Source organism: Anas acuta, chromosome 9 (assembly GCF_963932015.1).
Source record: "Anas acuta chromosome 9, bAnaAcu1.1, whole genome shotgun sequence".
NCBI classification, from domain to species: Eukaryota; Metazoa; Chordata; class Aves; order Anseriformes; family Anatidae; genus Anas; species Anas acuta.
The window spans coordinates 23,817,894-23,839,992 of record NC_088987.1 but is presented as its reverse complement, the minus strand read 5'-3'; the positions used below and the strand labels follow the sequence as shown (position 1 = coordinate 23,839,992).

Here is a 22,099-nt window from a genome sequence, read left to right as displayed (position 1 = left end):
GTTGCTGAGAAGGAAAGCAGTTACTAGTTGTTTTGTGGACCATGCATCACTCTTGGAACGTAATTACTGCTAGTGTGGAAAAGGTGTGTGTGGTACATCCATCCAGCTTTGTGCATGCTACAGAGTAATAAAAAGTAAATAGAAATAAAAACTTTTAATATGCACTCTAGAATTCATCTGTTCCCTAACAACAGGAAACATTGCAAATGTAGCACAAATATAGCACATGGGAGAGTGGCACGAAATACTGCACTTTCAGTGAATCTTCCCTGTATACTTTTCCACCATTTTTATATGCAAATAAAAAATAATTACTTCAGATGGGGTAGAGGAAGACTGTATTTGCTCATGTCTAATGTATCTATTTATCTAAATATAGGAAATTGAACTAAGTTCCTTTTAGTTCATCAAGTGATTGTTCAGTTAGAATTAGAGCTGCTAAGCCAACTGCATGTTATAGAATAGGGAAACAATTTGCTTAGCAAGTATAAGGGGTTGCAGATAATAGTAAGTATAAAAAATTGCAATATTGTTTTATATTATGTAGTTTATAACTAATTAAATTTCTGCGATAATTTTACAGTAAGGATACGTCAAGGATTTATTTGATTCTGATTGTCTCCATGTCAAAGAATACTTGTTGAAAACTCCAAGTGTTTAACACCTGATTTCAAAACAGAAGACTTTCACAATTGCCATAAAAGTTCTCCTGTCCTACTCCTAAACCCATTTCAAGTGAATATACACATTTATCTTCATCTTGCAAGAACGTTTTCTATGCATGTTTCTAAAAACACTAATTATTGCAGATTGCTTTGGAACAATGTTCAATGCCTTCTATAGCTTTTGAGAATGGAAGAGCCTAGAAATATGAACTGACTTTTGTTCTTTTTTCTTTCCTTGAACAACATTGGAGATTTTTGTCCCCTCCCCCTGCAGCTTGGTTACCCTGAAACAGAGAATCCAAGGTTATTTTTACTAATAACAAACCTGTTATGGAAATGTCAGTTTTATGATAATGCAAAGAACAGTTATGTAAGTACGTGTGTATCTTGGCCAACTAATTCACATGCTGAACTGTATTTTTACACTTACTGTTTGCTCTGTCAATAGACTAACATATATCAGAACAGTTAAGAACTGTGTCAAATCAATTTATCTGCCAAAGAAAAGAATTTAAGCATAGTTTTGTGCCAGAACTGTTTCTTACACTCTGAATTGGCTGTGCTTCTCTGTGCCATTTTTATCAGCAGGGATATGCTGAACAGTGCCATCAATGGCCAGTACTAATTACACTGCTTTGTATATAGCCAGGACCTCAGTAGGGGCAGATGGTAGAGCTGCAATCGAGGAAGACATAACAGGTAATAGCATGTATCAGCACATCTGCTATCGCCTGCTACAAAACCTGTAGGTATTCTTAAGGTTTTACTGAAGCTGCCTGAAGCAGTTGCCAAAATGGAAAATAGACTTTGCTACTAGTATGTACAGGTCTTGTGACAGAAACGCATGAAGTAGGCATCCAGATAAAAAACACGAAATAAATTGGGGAAATGCCACATTCACGGAATAGGTTGCCTATTGCTTCTACAGTGTGAGAATCTCACTAGACAGGAGACTAGAGTAAAGAAATAAAACTATTGCTACCTAGAGTAGCAAGAATGTATTTTTCTTTACTCCATTTGCCATTCTTACTATATGACAACAGACCCATGAGATTTCACGTGATTCTTACAGAAGTCCAGGTAGGAGTTCATAGACAGAGAACTATCAGGCGTTCCAGGTTCTTAAATGCACTGTGTTGCTCATACTCATGAATCAGACCAGTACACCTTATACTATAGGAGGGAAATCCTTAAAGAAGTTTTATAAAAGAAGTAAATGATTTCTGGGTGGAAGCCTCTCTGCTTTAATAGGAAAACCTTGTCTTACAAGAGACAAAACAGCTCCTGGCTTTGCTGAACTGCTTCTTAGGTCTAAACCCTTGAATTGTCTCAGTTTTTCACACAATACCCAAGCTCATCCATGATTTCTGAAGAAGAATCTCAAAACCAATAGCACAAATGCCCCAGAAGACTATCAAATTCTACACTAGAATTTGATTTGTTGTTTTACTCTCTAGTAAAGCTCAGTCATTACTTACTCCCTCCAGACAGTTTAAATTTTCAAGCTCAAAGCTTGCCTCCTATCCTGTTAACTTTTAAATAATTAACTGTAAAGACAAAATTATGCATATTTTAACTGAGGTTAGCTGTTTGAGAATTGAACTGCATTCTGAACTGAAAACCAAGTTATCTTGTTTTGCTGTTATGAGGGGGAATAGGAATACCCACTCCCGACACCTATTTTGAAATATAGATACCTCTTGTAAACTTGTGGGAGATTTAAAACAAGTTGTGCTACCTGACAATACCTTAGATTAATATTAATTAATATCTGTAACCTCCTCCAGGTATGTAGAACCTGCCCAGTATGAGTATAGACTCCATTAACCACAGTTAGCATATCCTGCACCGCACGGGGGGGGGCAGTGGGATCAGCAAGGGAAGCCTCATGGGAACTTGCCTTATGGAAAGTCCCCTTTACTTACATGTCTAAATTACAGGAAGGTACTGCACAGGCAAAGTTTATCCCTCTCCTTACCCACACTTGCTGATATTACATCCTGTGTACCATAAACCGTACAGATTTATTGATTTTGATCCAATATTCTACTTTTATACTTTGACCAAGATAGTGCTAGAATATAAGTATACACAAAGTATACTCATAAAAATAGGTAAATGTGACAGAATAGTGACAGCAAAGGCTTGACAGAAATCAATCAAGTACTCAGATGGAAGCGAGGTGAATTATGTAGGTTACAAATATCAATGTTTTATATTCAAGAAGTTAGATTTTTACTATTCCTACAACAGTGCATATATTTTTCCATTCGTACAGCCAGGTGTCTTAAATTCTCATACATCCAGGAGCAGGATTATTTCTATTTCAATTTAAGATACTTATAAAAACAATCAACTAATCTGTAACATTTGGTCTGACTGCCTTCTTCTGCAGTAGGCTAAATCAGCAAGATAAGGAGAAAAGGTAGGAGAAAAATATATAGAACTAAATACATTTTGTGAGATAAATAAGCTATTGCATCATCATATGGGGAAAATACTTGCGCACACCCTCTCAGGTTTTACTGTCCCCCTTTGAGGTGTCAGTTCATCACTGATGATGATTAAAATGACCAAATATTTGAGAAAGCATTGTGCCTGCATCTACCCTTCTTTCGGAAAGTACTTCAAAGATCTATGGATAAAAGGTGCAACATAATCATCAGGTCTGGGTATTGGTGTAGATGACTTTACTGATTCTACAGCCTGCTTGCTGCCACCTGATGAAGGCTGGTTTCTGTCACCTAGCAGCGATGCCACAGGGTCCCAGAGAAGCTGCAGGCAGCGTTAAGCACATGGAGCTCCCACCCCTAAGCCTCTTTGCCGGCTACTGAGGTAACTCTTCAGTGGGTGCAGTGTCTGCACACTGATCCGCTCCACCAGCGTGAGCCTGCCTCACTTTGAAGCCTTCTATTGTTAAAGCTCTCTGCTGCCTGACACACTGGAGCTTATAACTGAAACACCAGTCTAGAGGAAAGCAGGGAATATCTTGCCTTTTTTGTTTTCTTTCCTTTTTTTTTTTGTTTTTGAGAAACCAAAGCCAAAATCTTCTGCACTGCTATCTAAGAGAGACCAGGTAAGAAATTTTTACCTTTAGAGACTGAATTTAAGTCACACAGCAAATTTGAGTTGTTCTATGATTCTCTTTTTCACTGTGTAAGAATTGCCAAAAATAGAAGATGAAAGAGGGGAACAAAAACTACAACACTTTAAAAAAAAAAAGACTTGACTGACTGAAAAAGCATATAATTAATGTTTCTATACAACATTATATATATTTTCAGTGAAATTTAACAAGACTATATATACAACTGCTGCAACATTTGCAATATTAAATATACTAAAATAACTGACTTCAAATAGTTTAAAAGCTCGGTCATTACAATTTAATGGATCATATCTAGTAAGATTACAAAGGTGTCTACATATATGGATTGTGTTATCTTCCTTAAATATCTATTCATGTAAAGGCTATTTAAAAAGCAGTTCAGCATGGTTGTCTACAAATTGAAACAGAAATTTCTTAGAGCTTCTGTATTTCCTGAACACAAAAAATAAGATAGTGCAGCCACTGCATCTTGTTAAACCTTATTCTGTTCTGATGCTGTGGAACAACTGATTCTCAAGTTCCAGTCTTTGATGCAGGTACATCAAGTGACTTCTTAAATTTAGATTTTTAAACTAAATAATGTAGGCAAATGACAGGTTGTAGTCCCAGTTCTTATAGCTCTGCACTCAAACTCCTCAGTTGTATTCATCTATTCTTATCAGCTGCCCTGTATTGCTGAATCTCAGTAATGGACATTATTCCAGCAGCAGACTCATCAGGACTCAACACAATAACTGATATGGCCTCCTTACAGCTATTAAATGATGTCTGTTTTATTTAATCTGAATAAATCATAAAAACCTTTGTTAAATATGCTTTTGGAACTACTCATAAGAACCTGACATAAACTGCAAGCATTTCTCTATTCTGCTATAAGTTGCTCTTATTCTTTACTGGGAGCTTTTGCTTATTGGCATGATTTTTATTCCACATGCATGCTCTTTAAAAAAATGCTGAATTAATTTCTATTGTGAATAAATGCTGCAATATTTGTATTTTAAATTATATATAAGCACAAATTAACTTTAAATACTTTGTTTCTTATGTGTTATTGATTCTAGCTACTATATACAGCCTATAGCTGTATCTTCTATATGAAGATAAATATATAGGGGAGCATTTACAGATCATCAGAGACTATAGATATTTTCTCGCTGTAGTTACCTGCACGGATCATTGGGGGAGTTTGCTTAGAAATTTCTAGAACTGAGAGAGAAACTAGGATGCTACTTTTCAAGAAATCTAGAATCTTAAGAACCACCTTCTAGCTATGGAGGCCTTGTGAATCTATGATTGCTAGCCCAACCCAGAACTTCAAAATATGATCAGCACAGCAGCTGTGGATCTGAAGACGGAATGCCCTTTTCATGTCATTGTTTAGAAAAAAGCTCAGCGTAATGGTTAGAGAAGGTATCATGTTAACCATGAAAATAATAGATTGCTCTGCTATAATCATCACAGAATCCTTACAAATTTTTCAGTGTCCAGTAAAAAAATTTCTTCTGAATTTCCAACTTCATCTTTCGTTTTCTCTGCTTCCTGAGTCTCTGCAAATGAACGTAGTAATCAGACTGTGCCTTAATACAGCTTACTTCGAAATTAATTTTAAAATTAGCTCAAATGTTTGCACTGTAACTCCTAAGAGCTTCCATACCAACAGTAAAGAAAAACAGGTCAGCTCTCTGTAGATGAAGACAAAACACCAACACAGCAAAACATGCTTATAGGAAGTTACTTTATAACAACACCCATAAGCATAGGAAGGACAGCTTGTGAAAAAAACAGAAACAATAACAAAAAACACCCCCACCACACACACACCTGCATAGATTACATATGGAAAATAAAAACTACTTTTTTCCATATGCATTTTTTTTTCCCATATCCATATTTAAAATAGCTCTGACATTATATAGCTAGTACAGGTACACTGGACATGTAATAAAAGACCAATCAATAAGAAAATTTAGCCATGTAACACCAGGGCTAGATATCCTTTAATACAGACTAGTCACAGCAAACATCTTATGAACTGTAAGATTCCTATACACACTGTTATGCTAAATAATTTTCTCCTAACCATAAACTTAAATTAGAACACAACAGTGCTGTGGATGACCATACACAATCCCTCAGATTATTGCTTTTTTTTTTTTGTCAAATAGATTTACCTTGTTAAAACCAACTCCTGTATGCAAACCTCTATTCATCCAGTTTTCAAATAAATGATATTTTAAAAATCCAGGCCTCACAGGAAATACGCAGCACATCTCAAGTTTGTTGTAATTTATTTGAGTTATTCTCAAGCAATGTTACAAAACATTTTAATGTCTTGATAAGAAAATAAAATTTAAATAAAAATACATTCAACAATACATCATAATACAAATTAAAACTAATGATAATTTACAATCCAAACAGAACTAATTATTGAATGTCTTCTAGACTAATCAAAATGAAGGCAAATTTTACCATTAATCATCCTACTCGTACCTAATTAAATCCTAGAACACCTACTTTATTTTGAAACATTATAAAATGAGAAATTAAACCCTAATAGTCACAAATATTCAATGGCCTTTGTTTTTTCCTCTAGATATTCCAGTATCAAAGCAAAAAGTGCATTTAAAAAAAAAAATTCTCAGAATACAATTTAGTTTTCCATAAACTGGACTTTGAAAACAACAGAAAATAGCTCTGAGGAACAGACACTTTGCCACAACGTCAATCGATATACAGCATAAACTAACTTTGACAGTTGACAGCATTCTGTTTTATTTTATGGCAGCTTTTTAATGGCAATTTAAACAAATCCAATTTACCTTGGCAAAACACATTTCTTGGCATATGATTTCAAGCCCCCTTTTAACTGTTGGCAAACAAAAGTCCCTTAGAATACATTAAATGTGTAAAAGAAGGAAAGGCAAAAACAATTGAGATTGCTAAATGATTGTGATATTGCAGACAATAGTACTGAATCCCAGACATTCTAAAATAGTTTCTCTGGTTTTAAAATCAATAGTTCTAATCAATAGTTCTTCTAACAATACTTACATTCATTCGTTCAAAAATTTCAATCCTGTCTTGCCAACTTGCTTCTATCACAGAAAGCCTCCCTACGACAGTATTACAATTGTATAGTAATTTAAACAGCTTACAGTTTTCAAGCATTATGGATTTCTATTCTATTTGTAAGTTACATTCCTAATTAATTTGGCCAAATCACGATTGTAAAAAACACACTAACAAAACAACAACAAAAGACCCCACAGCAAAGGCTCTGAAAATAAAAGTACCACACATAGTTATTATTAAAAATAATATTCCAAGGAGTACCATTGTATTTAATACTGATGAAGCAAAGTTGCCACATTTGCTTCTTCCTGGCTATATACACAGAAGTTCTTTCAGCACAAACCTAACTTCCCAGATGAAGTGAGCAAAAATTAATTTTACTGAAGTCAAGAATGACAGTTTATAAACTGTGTTAAGTGGCAAATAAGAATCCATATAACTAAAGATATAAAAATATTCACTGAAGCATTGTTTAAAGACAAAACAATGTTGATCATTCAACTGATCATAAAAAGCAGATACTACAAAGTATCTAAAAATAATCTGGGATAGTCCAGATATCTAAAGTGCTTTGAGTGATTATAATAGAGATTATTTATTAGATTTGTAGTCAAATGGTGAGTTGGACCTAGCTAGTTTTATCAAAAAATAAAATCATATATGGAATGATGTAAATTGATCAGTACTCAACCACAATCTGTTCACATTTGAGTTCTTCTATCTGTAAGCAAATATTATTTCAAAAAGAACACTGCTACCCTGCATATATTTTTTTTCAGATTAAGAAAAAAAACACACCTTACAAAAACGTACCCTAAAGAAAATAGTGGTCTCATGTCACTCCATGTATTACTCACCCTAAATGTAAACAAGAGGCACAACATAAGTTCCCTGATTTCTTCTTATTTAGTACTTAAAAAAAAAAAAAAAAAGAAGAAAAAAAAAAGAAAACAACTAACACTGGTAACTGCTGTCCAGATCATTTGCAACATACTGCATGATGTTCTAACTTCAACTGTAGTTAGAATCAAGTCCTGACAAAATTTAATATAAGAAAAAAAGTCAAATGAATTGAATGTGAAGCTTCAGGTCTTTACCATGTCACTGTAGCTTGGGATTTCTATTTCAAGATCGTTATCAGCAGGGCAGGCACTCATGGTAAACTCATACAATTTTGTAATACATGTATTCAGAGATGCAATACAACCAACAGATGCCATGTTGATTTTGTTCCATTAAAAAGCTTATCTGTTTAGAAAGTTTTTTTCCAATAAAATAGCAATGGCAAAACATTTAGTTTTATTCACATCTATTACTTCAAGAACCTGGAACTTCAAGTTCTTCAGCAAAATGAGGATCAACTCTAAGACCAGATTTCCAAGTAGCTAGCTTTCTATTAAATATTAAATAGATTGTCAACACAACTAGCATTTATGTTCATTTTTAAATACTTTGTAAAAATGCATGTTATGAAATACAAAATGAAATAAAACAAAAAAAACAACACCCTCAAGAACATTTCCAGTTTCTTTTTCATCCAAGTGTGCCACAGTTTGCTTTGGTTAGGAAACCTTTCCAACAATTGGATTTTCTCTGGAAGAAATAAAATATTACATGTAAGTATTTTTAGTGGTTTACATTTGCTTTCTAATTCTCATCATATAGTTTTTATTTATTAAACAAAGCATTTCCCCCTGTAATTCCTAGCATTATTTCTGGAATGTCATGATTTGTGGAAAAATCTCATTTACTTTCATGTGAAAATTCTAAATCAAATGTCAATTTCTCTTAACAACTTGACTCGAATATTATACTAAGGAAACCACAACATTGTTGTGGAATTCTTTTTTATGGTGATTCAAGCATTACTGATGCAAAGAAACAAGTAGAAAACCTGACTACTGTTGTTTTATGGACAACAGCTAGGATCAAGGAGAACTGAAAGAATCACTTCTGGATCAACAACAAACACTAAAGATTTTTCTTCCCCAATTTCACCAAAAATAGTATTTATCATTGAATATGACAAGTGAATTAAATACAGTAAGTATGCATGAAAGATATGGGTGTGGTATCATTTTTACAGTTATATAAAATTTGATAGCTTAACACTTTTTTAACTGAAATTTAATAAAAATATGTAACATTTTAAAAAATATGGTAGGCAGACAGTTAGGGATAATCACAGAATATCCTGAGTTGCAAGGGACTCACAAAGGTCATGGAGTCCAACTCTTGGGTCTGCACAGGACCTCTCAACAACCAGACCACGTGTCTGAGAGTATTGTCCAAACTTCCTGAATTCCAGCAGGCTGGGCGCCATGACCATTGCCCCAAGGAGACCATTCCATTGCCATCTGAAGTGCGCAAGAAAATTCACTTGCAAGGAAGTGACACACTTGTTGCTAATAGGGTCTTAAAACAAACACAAAGGAATCCCATGCCAGAGAAACATTTCCTATAATCTTAACAACAGGTGAAGAGCTGCACTATTACAAATACAGCAAATGATGTACTGTATTTTCTCCCTGTTTTCAGGTTGCCTAAATATAACTTCAGCTTAACTACCTCAAGAAACTTGACCTAATTGTGATTTTTATTTTTTTATTTTTATTTTTTACTTTACTATCAATATGTAAAAGTTTCTTAAGATACTTACTCACTACCATATTTAGCACTAGATGATCTCTTCTTTTGGTATTTTTCATGTGATTCATTCAGCTTTTCTACTATATCTATTATCTGTTTGAGTGTATGAAAAGTTGCTACAGAGTCTTCAATTGTGAAGTTAGAATAGTCATCTGGTTCTTTCCGTGGACCTTGATAGACAGCTATGCTTCCGCAAGCCTCTACAAAAGTTACCAAAATATCCCAATTAGCATTTTGATTATTAAGAAACAGATCTATTTACAACATAAATGGGGACTCTGAAATTCTGAAAACTGATGTTACTTAAGCTTATACATAGAGCTGATTGAGACAACAGCAGAAAACAGCATCAACTAGATTTATTTACAGTTCTGTATCTATTCACCACTCATTTGGCATCCTGAGAATCCCTGCTGTTCACATTAACAGGAAATCAATGCCTTCTTGTAACTCCGCTATGTTACATATGATTCATTCCATAATCAGGAAAAGGAGAACAAAGAAGAGCAACTGCCTATACTTACTGTCTCTTTGTTTAGACTATTTAAAAGATTTCCTACATGCAAATATAATTAAAATAATGAGCTCATCTGATAACTACTGTTAAGAATTGACTGAAGAATGTCTGATACTAGAGTACTAAGGACTCGAAAATATATTGTGTCTCCAGTCTCTGTTATTTTCAGGTAAATCATTAAGAAACCTAACAGATGTTAGGGGCCTAAAGAACTACAGTTGAATAATATCTGCATAATTCTTCTGAATTACTATTTCAGTACCTTCCAACTTCTGAAGTTTAGACATGTTGATAGTGAAAAGTGAGTAAATTCTTTCTGTCTCTCTGTCTCCATCAATCTCAATTTGAGTATCAGCTGGAACATCTCTAAAATGTAAAAAAAAACAAAAAAAAAGACAAAAAGATGAGTACTCTAAAAGTTTGAAAGCAAGCAAAAACTGATACCATTTCAATATACTTAGCTTTTTAATTATGCCTATCACTCACAGACAACTTCACAATTGCTACACAAAATGCAGCATTCATTGCAAGTCTTACAGAAACATGAGTATACAGTTTTGAGGACATAAAAAAGGCTTTTTTCAGTAGAATTTATTATTCTATATGTCAAGAGAAAAATATTTTTTAAATATCAAAGATTAACTTTCATTAAACAACTAAACGCTGTTTTTACAAATCTACTTCATTTGAAAGGTAGCCAGAACAGAAGAACAAGATATATTTTTAAAGCACAACAAAGACAAAAACAACCTAAAGTTGGTTAGTAATGGAATCTTTAAAGCTGTTGAGAAACCTAATTTATGAATTAATCAAATAACGTGGAAAAATGTATTACATATTTTTCAGAAAGTTCTCTCGTAGGATTTGTACTGAATTTTAGAGGCCAGGCTGTAAACTTTAGTAACTTATGCAACCTATCCAGTTAAAGATAATTTATTAAAAATAATCCTAGCATTTGTTTTTAGAAATCAGCAACTTGAGAAAATAAGTTATGTGTTTTTCTTGACATACCTACACAATACAAATGATTTGTAAGAATCTGCATCTGAGATTATTTCACTGATATTCCTAATAGACTGCTTTAAAATAAGTGAGGTCAAATGAAAGTGTGATTTTATAAAAACGAGAGAACACCGTTAGGGCAAGTGATAGACTTTCAGGCTGAGTCCTCAGCAGCAAGGTATTTCAATTACTTCATACGGATAACTTAGATGTGTCCTATTTCTGCATTCCACTTGGCATCTGAATAAACATGAGAATTCCTATGCCTATTCTTATTTGCACTAGGAACAACAGCCCTCGAGAAAAAAACGTCACCAGCTGAAGGTTTGCCGCAGAGTAAGTAACTACCACTGATTTCTTCCCCCAACAACCTCTGTACCCACTGTCCACTTTAGGAGCTTAAAGGACAGACAATTAAGATGCCAATTTCCAAGGTGCTTTGGACTGTCAGTGTTACAATACAGACCACAGCAAACAACTTAGAACAGTCAATTATTGATAGCTCAGAACACAGCAAGAGAATGAAAGGAATTGGTAATAAACAACCAAGTGTACCGTAACTCTTTCATATATCAAGTTCTCATTCACAGAAGTACCACAACATGGCATAAAAAAAGAACGGAAGTGTTATGGTTTCTCCCAGACCACCATACACTACACACTGCCAGAACTATTTACTACCAGAACTCCTCTACATTACCAACGTGGTACTAGCATACAAGATAACTATCAACAGAATACTCATTAGCTACAAAATACCTTGTTCTGCATAGAAAGAAATTAACCATTCAGTATTTCTGATCTACATACTCAACTGGCTACCTTAACATTTCATGTGGTGGCTGAAGAAGCAATAGATTTACTAAAGCCCAGTACTAAGAAATGTTTTTAGTAACTTCCTAAAGCAGACAGCAAAAGCCTTACCTTCTTCAGATTCTCAAGTTGTACAGTGAATCATACATGATTTATCCTATAAAACATACGCAATTTCATTTGAGAAGCAACTTACGCAGTGCAACGAGCACAGCCCACTGTGTTTTCTATTGTAGCCTTGCAGCAAAGCCAGCTCCCATTCAAAAAAGCAGAAGGATGGTAAAAATTAAGCCTCTTCTGGTTGCATCTCGTCACCCGGCAGAGAGCTTCTATCCACTCACTAGCTTCTACACAGTTATTTGCTTGGATATAGAGTGGCTTTTCTCCATGTAGTACTTGAAACATCTGTAGAAGGAATGCAATAATACATGTATTCTGCCCAGTAAACAAATCTAGTTATTGAGCAACTTTGAGTATGTCAATACAAATTTCAAGTCTCACACAATTTAAACCTATATTAAGACTAGAAGAGAGACAAGGGAGGCAGAAAAAAGACTTTTCACCTCTCATTTTCCTAAATGACCCTAAAAAAAATCCCACCGCACAAAACCAGCTTCCTATATTCCACTTGTACCACTTCATCAAAAAAAAAAAGTCATAAAAGAATAAGAATATTCTGCTTATTCTCTAAATGTGATGTCAAATTTCATGTTTTTTAATTGTTATTTTTTATTATTATTATTTTTTTAATCTTGAGAGTAACAAAAGTTTCCCAGAGATTTCTGCTTTAGTCATCCTCAGCCTAAGTAACAACTGCATGTTTATCACTGCATCCGAATTCTGGATTCAAATATTGACAGAAATACTGATGTGTTACAGGTCCAGAACAAGGCTGTAAGGACAACTGTCTTAACTGTTGAAGGTACTGTAGACATTCTAATTAACAGAAATAAAAACAAGTCTGGTAATATTATATTTTATTACATAAGAACATAATACAATTCATACTACTACTACCACCACCTTATATTAAAGTGCTTTGTAGTAAGGTCCCAATAGTTTTAACTGCCATTCTAAAAATTTGGGAAGGGGGGTACGAGTCAAAATCGGAAAAGTTGGTGCAGAGATCAAATAGTCCAGGCTGTTTCACGTTCAGAGTACTAGGAAACACTGAATACAGCTTCCCTCCTCCCCCTGATTCAAAGATTTTTTTAATGAAACTTTTAAGAGTAAATTAAGCTAATTATAAACTATTGAAGAATATATCAAAAATTATAAATAAACTATCTTTTGACTCACATTTTTCTTGTTGAAGGAGCTTTCATCAAGCTTCTCCACTGCAAGGATGTTTTTGATTGGAATCGTGAAGATTGGTTCTTTATCTGTAAAATTTTGTAAACAGGTAATGAGAGTGAAACAAATTACAGTACATATATAACAACTTCAGTGCACTTACAATACTAAGTTCTCAAAATGTGCATTTATATTTTTGAGGTACATAAATCAGACTATACTCCGATGATGAGAATGGGAAGACTCAGTCTCAGGAAGCAAGATTAGGGAATGTACGTTCTATTTCCTCACTAATGTACCTGCTTAATATGCCACATTAAAGTGGCAAACTGAAAAAACTCAGTAGTTAGGTGGGCTACAGAACAATAATATGACATACAGCATATGACAATAAACAGTGCTATTTATTCTGTTGATTTCATTTTTTAAACAAAGGTCATTGTTAAAAATTAAAAAAAAAAAAAAAAAAGCTTGGCATGTTTTCTTCTTGCCAAATACCAAATCTATGCCTCACCTTGCATTTTATCATTATCACCAGAGAAGAAATTGGCCAGCAAAAAGGCCATTGTATAGAATCAAGACTGTATTACACGAAATGCCAAAAATGCTTCCTTTTATCCAAATGCAGGTTACATGCACATACGTGCACCACCACACAAAGATTATAAAATATTTTTTTGTAAATAGATTTTTTTTTTAAATAAGTTGCAGGAAGCATGAACATGAATAAATCAACTATTAGGGGAATGCAGGCATCTAGTACCTTCTTGTTACTCAATATTAATAATCCTTTGTTATCATGTGTGACAGTGTCTCATATGAATGGTATTAATGAGCATGGTACATCTTTGATTATGCAACTAGCCAAAGGCAGAAATAAAAAAAATTTCTTTGACTTTTTAAGCTGTTAACTTTCATTTCTAAGTAAATACAGACTGCAGCACATGGACCACCTTCAGGATTTTTTGTATCGACATATTTAATAAACAGCTAAAGCAAACACCCTGTGAAAAACTTGATTATACGTATTCTTGCATTTCACAGTGCCATGAACAAAAACTTATTTAAAAAAATATTTTTAAAGCTCATTTATTTGCAAGGCAAATTTTAAAATGCACATATAGATAAGTCTGTATCTTACCCTACAGTGGACTACTTTAAAAATTGAGTATTAACCAGCAGCTATGAAGTTATATGCAGATCATAACCAAGACATTATATTTAATTAAACAGATATGATTAAAAAGCATCTGATCAAACAGAATTTTGCTGAAAACACCAATTCATCCAATGCCAGTGTCATCAAAACCAGACATTTTGTGACGTAACCTTCAATTACCTTCCAACAAGCAGGCAACAGTTTTCCTGAGAAACCTGTGTCTCTACATGCCAGCTCAGCATTTAGGTTTCCAGTACCAATAGCTAACTCCAACATAACAAGCATCAGCATTTAATAAATTCCTCAATGCAGGCACAAGCAGAAGCAAATGCATTCTCTGATTTGCTGCACTGAACTGAAAATTCCCAGGACCCTGGCTCCAAATAAGGCTCTCAAGAGCTACCAGCATTCCAAGGCTAGAAGGTCTCAAGCTAAGAAATAAGAAGACTCACTACCACAGTACAGATCTTAGAAGATCTGAGATCTTGGATCTCTGACAGCCAGTTATTCTGGTCTTCAAGTCTAAACTGTATACAGTAAGTTCAGTAAATTGTGCTGCAGAAGCTTTCTGCAAGATGAGTGTGACTCTACAATTCAGATCTTGAGCATTTGATAAACAGAGCAAAAGGTAACTAAAATGTATCATTATGAGCATTAGGAAAAACAAATCATTTTTTTAAAAAGCTAAAACCAGATACAAACACCTAGAAAACATTGAAAAAAATAACAGGCATAAAATATACATAATTTACCTTGCTGTTTGTGGTAGGTGAATTCTCTACTTGTTAGACAGAACCACCGCTTCTTGAAATTCTTTTTACCGATCCGAGTCCTCCCCTGAGCTCTTTTGTACATTTCTCTGTAACAACAGAATCCAATGAAAATGATACTTTAGTCTTCCAGAGAGGTTTCAAAAAACATCTGAGAACACATTGTTACCACATGATGAGTAACATAACCTACTTCATTGTAAATTAAAACTTCTATTTATTCAAAATAAGCCCTCAAGATTGCCTCCAAGTATGGTGATCATTTACACAGTTCCATTAACAAGTTATAAGTGTGAAAAACAGTAAATTTGGGGGCGGGTACTTGCTTATTCAGATCAAGAACTCAAGAACATGTGAATGTAGTTGGTATTATCTGGATCAAGAACTGAATAAAAATGAAATGATGATGAACACAATTCAACAGGAGTAGACACAAATTGTATTCAGTAGAGTTTAAAAGCATGCTCACTGGCAACCACTGTTTTGAGCAACAGCCACCAGTTTCTCATACAGATTAGCTTCCCAATTGCTGTAATTTAGTGTTAATCTGCAACTGTGTCCTTCATTTCTATTAGTATCTTAGTAAGATGCATTAACTGCTAGTTTTAAAATCAGATGCTTGTTTCATAGAAAAGGCTTTGCCATGCTTCTCAGGTGAATACAAACCCTTTTTCCCTATAAATGTTGTTTTAAATCAATTTATCAGATTTCTTGACGAACACCAGAAAATGACAGTTTCTTCATTTCTCAGATGTAGCAATTTTAATTTAACAATTTTTATAAAAGCATTCCATCATTTACTGTAAAGTATGCCAACTACAGTGTAGGGCTTTTTTGCCTACTATTAAGAAATAGCATTTAGCTGACTGGGCTTTAAAAGTACGTAAAGTAATTCTATACTAAATAAATTTTATGTTATAGTTTTTTACAATTCTGAATAAACCATCAACAAAGCACACACTGAATTATAACAGAAATTCAGACAGATTTTAAACTTCTAATCCTCCCCCTAGTGTTTAAAATATGACTACTAAAGTTCACAGAATTAGTTTCCACTGACACCTGTAAACTAACAAAAAATATCACAACTAACAGATATTGTAATTACTAGTTAGGTCAAACATTTTATTAAGTATTAATCTGATGTTGGCATTAATGAAAAAAATTAAGTCAATTTTTCACAATTTTTTACAGATTCAAGATGTGTTTACCCTTCTTTTAGATGTACTGGCTCACTCAGACCACTTGGTTCTTTACTTTCAGTAGAGGAAACATCATCTAGAAACTTAAGTAAAAATACACAGTAAATAAATATTATTCAGAAGCAATGAACAACCAAAAGCTAGTTTGCAAATACATACGTACTGTTTCTCCTAGTACAAGAACAATTAATTCAACACAATAAATGAAAATATATTACAGGGACTTGAAGCAATTTAAGGAGGGATGCCACTAAAATGCACAAATTTTCTGTAATTATTTCCTAAACAGCAGATCTAATAAAGCTTGTTTCATTTTCTACTTTTCCTCAAATTAAATTAGCTTAGTCCACAATGTACAACTGTTACTTTTTTTTTTTAAACCTGAAATGCACTTTTTAGGAATTCATAGTAGAAAACTCAACAATAACATAACCCTTTAATAAGACTGATGAAATACATCAACCATAAGAAGAGTTATAGTTAAAAAGTACCTTTTTGACAGATTCAGTAAATTTGTCTTCTTGAAATGTTTTAAAAAACTCGCACATAAATGTCTCCTTGAAACTTGACTGAAAGAAAAAATATTTGAACATAAATAAACATATAAAAAATTAACTGTATGAAATGAGAAAGAAATTTAATAGCCTTACAAGTTTGCTTTTGGTCAAACTTCCCCAACTCCCCAAAGTCTGGATGGCTTTTGATATGAGAGTTAATGTTCTAGAAGTCTGTGCATCCTGAAATAAAGAAACAAAATGAAGAAGTTATTTTTATATATTTTTCCATATAGAATTTTGATTTAAAACTGAAAATGTCACAAAAATTATTACATTATACCATGTAAAAATTCAAAAGCAGTGCTGTTCTTCAGTGCTAACTGTGCTTTTTGAATATATAATATATATATATCTTTTAAATCTATTGTACACTGTTTAATATGTTATTCACTATCACTAGAATTCAGGCAAACATATTTTTTTTCAAAGCATGCTATGGAACATCTTGTCAAACCTCTCACATCCTACTAATGCTACTACATATCCAATGCTTCTGAACTATTCAAAACTGAACACTAAAATTACTGCTGTGCAAATACTAGAAATGTTTGTAATACAAAGGGAACTTAAAACACTGTCTATAAGGCTTTTGCCTAATTTACTACCTCTCTACTTGCATTTTAAAGTAGTATTAATGCAGTCATAGTGAGGGGCCTTCCTGTTCCCCTTAAAGTGTCTAGCATTCAAGTGATGAATTCCCATCATCTCCTTCTACTCTTACAAGCTGCATGATGTCAAACTCATTAAGTAGATTTTTCTTTTGAAAGTATAATACATGAATCAATAAAATAAGCTAATGAAGCTAACCTCTGGAGTTTCATATACATTCACAAGGTTTCATACGTATCCTGTATTCTACATGAAAATAAAACAGTATTTTTTCTCATCTCCATATATTTTTTTTTTTATTTTATTTTTTATGTACATGTACTTGACAATTTATGACTTGAAAATTTGGCAATCCAGTGAAACTACTGGAGTCCTGATTAAATGCACAGATCAATTACAGAGAACTCTACAATCTCTATTTAAGATGAGAATGGAAATACTGTTTTAAAAGTAAAAGTGATACCTGAATATTTAACTTCCATGGTGGAAAGAACTAAAACTATTTTGCTATATGGCTTAAAAAACCCTGAGTCATCTTGATATTCCAACAAAGCAGCACTTTTACATCATTTGAGAACACCTTATAAAGGCTGAAAAATGTGATGCCTCCAGAACTGCAAACATCTTAATTCCACAGGTGAGGTATAAAACTGAAAACCTCATAGAATCATAGAATATCCCGAGTTGGAAGGGACCCATAAGGATCATCAAGTCCAACTCCTGGCACCGTAGTAAGTGATCTTACTTCCCAGTTAAGGGCCCAGTGAAAGTAGCTTATGACTTCCCAGATAAACAGATCTGACAGTTATGAATAAAACAGAACAAAGCTTCACAAAACTTACTGGATGATGAGGTCGTAAATGAAAAGTATGAGGTGAGACTACGGCTACAGCAAAGAAACGAAGAAACACAAAGCTGCTCACTGCAGAATACTGTACATGAGGGTCATCTGCAGAGAAAAACGATGAAATGTAACATGCACTAAACTTAATAGGAAATAATGAAGACAGTCAACATAAAAATCCTTAAGAAGATCACGTCAGAGAAGACACTTATGTTTTAAAATAGAGCAGAAAAATCAATGAAGCGCATGAAATGAGAAAGATGATCATGGTAAGAAATGTTCTACTTATAATGGGGGGTTTATTTCTCTGAAGAGAAGTTCTGTTCTCAGAAAAAAAATTGCTGATCAGCTCCACTATAAGGAACAATGAGATCATTGCAAGCACTTATATATACACACACATATACAGCACTGATTAGGTAAGGCTGTATGCACATTAAACCAAAAGAGAAAATACTGTAGCAGCTGACTCAACACTAGACCTATCAGGTTATTCACCCATAGGACTAATAAACTCACAGACATTAATGCTGCACAACAAATGTTGTCAACACATATGAACAATTTCAACTCCAATTCCAAGCTGCATCATAAAATCACAGTATTGTATAATCTTGATGCTCTGAGGGCTTTAATATTTTCAGTATATTTAGGATGTAATAGAGTGAGAACACATCCTTAATGCAATGACAACTTCAATCTGATCTGTCAGATTAGTTAGCTGTTCTAAAACAACTGTCTTAACCACAGGAATTTATGACCCCAGGTTCAGTGATGAACACGAATCAAAAGAAAGCCCCAGATAGTAAAAAGTATGTCTTTCCTTTGTAGCCTGTCGGATGACATTTTAGGTTTTAATTGACTGGAGCATCAGAGTATCTCATACCCAGCACATTATTCCTATGTTAAAACCATTCTGAAAGAATAAAGGTTTTCTAATTCTCTGGTCACATTCCAAATACATTAAATATTTTATCTTCTCCATGCTCTGCTCTACCTTGACCTTTAAGGTAGTAAAGCTTTTCATTGGACACTTAAGTTATGAATGTAGTAGTCCTAGTCAACATAGTTGCCATTCATGTAGTTAGATATAAATATAAAAGTGAAAATTAATTGATATTTCACAATTTTATTACTTCCTTAGAAGCAATAAAAACAGATTAGCTCTTCTGAATTTGAATTATCTTTTTCAAATAAATTGCTTCCTGCATAACTTGTGGATTTCTTCCAGTATCTTGTATCTTGGCATCTTTTTTGCTACCATCTTATATTGTATCAGAAAATACATATAATTCTTGCTGATTTACCACAAGGCTTTACTAAGGCATACAGTCTGACCAAAAAAATAAATGCCTGATTGTTGAGGTAAGAAGTTCAGAACACAGTAATGCAAAAAGACAGGAATTTTAACAATGCTCATAAGATAAATATAGAAGTTAATTATGTTACTCTGAATGTAATTTTCTGAACATAGAGAGCACTTACTTGGAAATCTTTTGGCAGCCAGATGCCTCAAAGAATAAAAAACATCACACATTAGGGTAGGACAACTTATACTTGACCGCACAATTTCACGGAATACTTTGTCTACATAATAGCGTAGGTTTTCCTGTAATTATGAAAAAAGTCATTTTTCAGACCATTGACTATGGCTTTTCCCTGAACACAAACATAACACTATTTTCTTTTTTCCAAAACATTGCCTGATTATTCCTCTATGTATTTTAGTAAAGTGCGTATTTTAAAAGCTTCATAATATTTATATGGTATTACTAGTGAAAAGATTATTTAATGCTACACACATGAAAACACATAAGCAGTGCTTGGTAATGGAAAACTATCAAAAGACATCTTTGTAATTTGACAATAGATAACAAAGTAGTAGTACTTCCCATGCAACCCTAGGAATGTTAGTTTAGCTTGTTGCAGCCACTAATGCTTTTAACATCATCCTCTAGGAAGAGGCAAGCAGCAAGTAGAACTTCAATGAAAAGTATTAAAGTACTGACTAGCTACTTCAGCACCTGGATCCTGTGTGGAACATCAGGAACCACAATATCCAACAAATTGGTAAGGAAGTGTGTAATTCTCTAGCTTTACCTCCCTTGTTCACTGAAAACCATTTTTTGTTTTAAACAGAGATAAGAAAATACATTTTTTTCCTTTATTTACATTGGAATCAGAGAACTATACCACTAACGTAAGTACTTCAAGTTACTCATTTGCCATTATACGGAGCTGCTTTTTAAAGTATTTTCCTATGAGATTTTGAGAAAGCTTACATTAGGAAAAAGAAAGTAGGAAACTCACCATATTAATTTCTGCATTATCCCCTTCTCTTAATTTGATTGGATCTATTTCACAGGGTTTAGGAGACTCACATATCTGAAACAAACAGAGGTTTAAGAGTTCCAATTTTCAGATAGCATGTATGGAAATACAACTGTTTAAAACTGGACCGCCTCCTAGATTTAGGGTGACAATTCTAAAGGAATTCCAAGCAGAACAGCATGCAATAACCATCCTCACTTTTGTGTGTGCTTTTTTATATAGATCAATTGTACAAAGCATCACATGAGAAAATTCTACAGTGTGTTAAGAGGCTGGAACAACTGTCATCAACTTGATTTTCAAGCATCTACAACAGAAAAAAACAGAAAGTAACTCCTTCCACTAAATGTAAACCATTAATGCTCAATTTAACTTTCCTCTAGAATTCCCTCACCTGAGTAATTATTGCTGCATAGGGATAAGAAGAATGCCCATGAAAGAGACAGTGTCCTGCAAATAGCTTCAGCATGATAACCTACCTCATCAATAACTGCTTTCAAAGTAACCTTTAGGTAGTGTTTTCCCACTATTTTCATCATTTCATCTACACACCGAGTTGCTAGTGAATTCCCTCTGAAGACTGTGTTTGCTTCTCTGGAAGAAAAGAATTGATTTTATTTGAATGGGGAAAAAAGGTAACTTGGCTACAGAAATCTGATTAATATTTTACCTTGCTATTAAGTTATTACAAGATTTTATCATGTATTTCAGTCAGAAATTTCAGAACCTTGCTATCCAGCTTGTAATGGCACCCAATGAACAGAAAGAGAATAAACAAAGGTCATGATATTACTATTAACAAACCCAGGAACAAATAAATACATGGGAAAGCCCCAGAAATTTTCTACAAAGAAAATTATAATTCAGTGCTGAATGTGAAAAAGAACTATTAGAGAAAACTCCCCAAAAAGTGAAGACTTGTACCAGACCAGACTGGTACGACTGGTATACTATTATTCTTCCAGTGCTCCTGGTTGGCAAACTCAGAGCTACAAAAAATAGCATACTACTAACACTCTACTGACAAATTCAGACATGTTTAGATCAAAACACAGATCAAATCTACAGTTGTGTTAGGTTATTTGTTACAGATTTTGAAGGAAATTGGAAGCCAGCTGTAAATCTCTTTTATCTGATGGGTTTAGTATAATCTGTGTTTGTCAGTTTAAATATAATGGAAAGGAATATGCGTACCAAAATTCAATGTAAAAAGTTATTTTCCACGAGTCACCTCTTTCTAAATGAATTGGTTCACCTTAAATTAAATCTCTAACAACTCAGCTTTAAAATGAACAATCCTGTGGTGAAAAAATCCCTTCCGCTTCTCCACAGGACATGACTCAGCACCTCAGAAGCCACTACTCAGGTCTACTTCATTTCTCTCCTAACCACAGAGCTGCAAATCCAGGGACCATACCCTCCTACAGATATGATTATGTGGGAAATCTCCTGTGCTTGCTACTTTCAAGGCACGTAGGAGGACACAGACTTACTTACGAGGCAT

The 22,099-nt window shown here is 33.8% G+C and overlaps 1 protein-coding gene across 7 annotated transcripts in view; it reads right to left on the bottom strand.

The window, feature by feature from the left end:
• Positions 1 to 6,045: 6,045 nt before the first annotated feature.
• The window catches only part of RASA2 (RAS p21 protein activator 2), a 51,343-nt gene continuing 35,289 nt past the window's right edge, over positions 6,046 to 22,099 (bottom strand). For 5 of the 7 annotated variants that reach the window (XM_068692709.1, XM_068692710.1, XM_068692712.1 and 2 more), the window contains 14 exons: positions 21,075 to 21,189; positions 20,575 to 20,649; positions 19,750 to 19,873; positions 18,263 to 18,369; positions 16,905 to 16,991; positions 16,746 to 16,823; positions 16,264 to 16,337; positions 15,035 to 15,141; positions 13,130 to 13,212; positions 12,027 to 12,235; positions 10,278 to 10,381; positions 9,509 to 9,698; positions 9,064 to 9,206; positions 6,046 to 8,442 (listed from right to left, as the gene is read on the bottom strand). In XM_068692709.1, the coding sequence (XP_068548810.1) occupies positions 8,441 to 8,442; positions 9,064 to 9,206; positions 9,509 to 9,698; positions 10,278 to 10,381; positions 12,027 to 12,235; positions 13,130 to 13,212; positions 15,035 to 15,141; positions 16,264 to 16,337; positions 16,746 to 16,823; positions 16,905 to 16,991; positions 18,263 to 18,369; positions 19,750 to 19,873; positions 20,575 to 20,649; positions 21,075 to 21,189 (1,498 nt within the window). In that variant the 3' untranslated portion in view covers positions 6,046 to 8,440. The remainder of the gene's footprint in view (positions 8,443 to 9,063; positions 9,207 to 9,508; positions 9,699 to 10,277; positions 10,382 to 12,026; positions 12,236 to 13,129; positions 13,213 to 15,034; positions 15,142 to 16,263; positions 16,338 to 16,745; positions 16,824 to 16,904; positions 16,992 to 18,262; positions 18,370 to 19,749; positions 19,874 to 20,574; positions 20,650 to 21,074; positions 21,190 to 22,099) is intronic. The other 2 variants (XM_068692711.1, XM_068692713.1) reach the window with 1 other exon arrangement.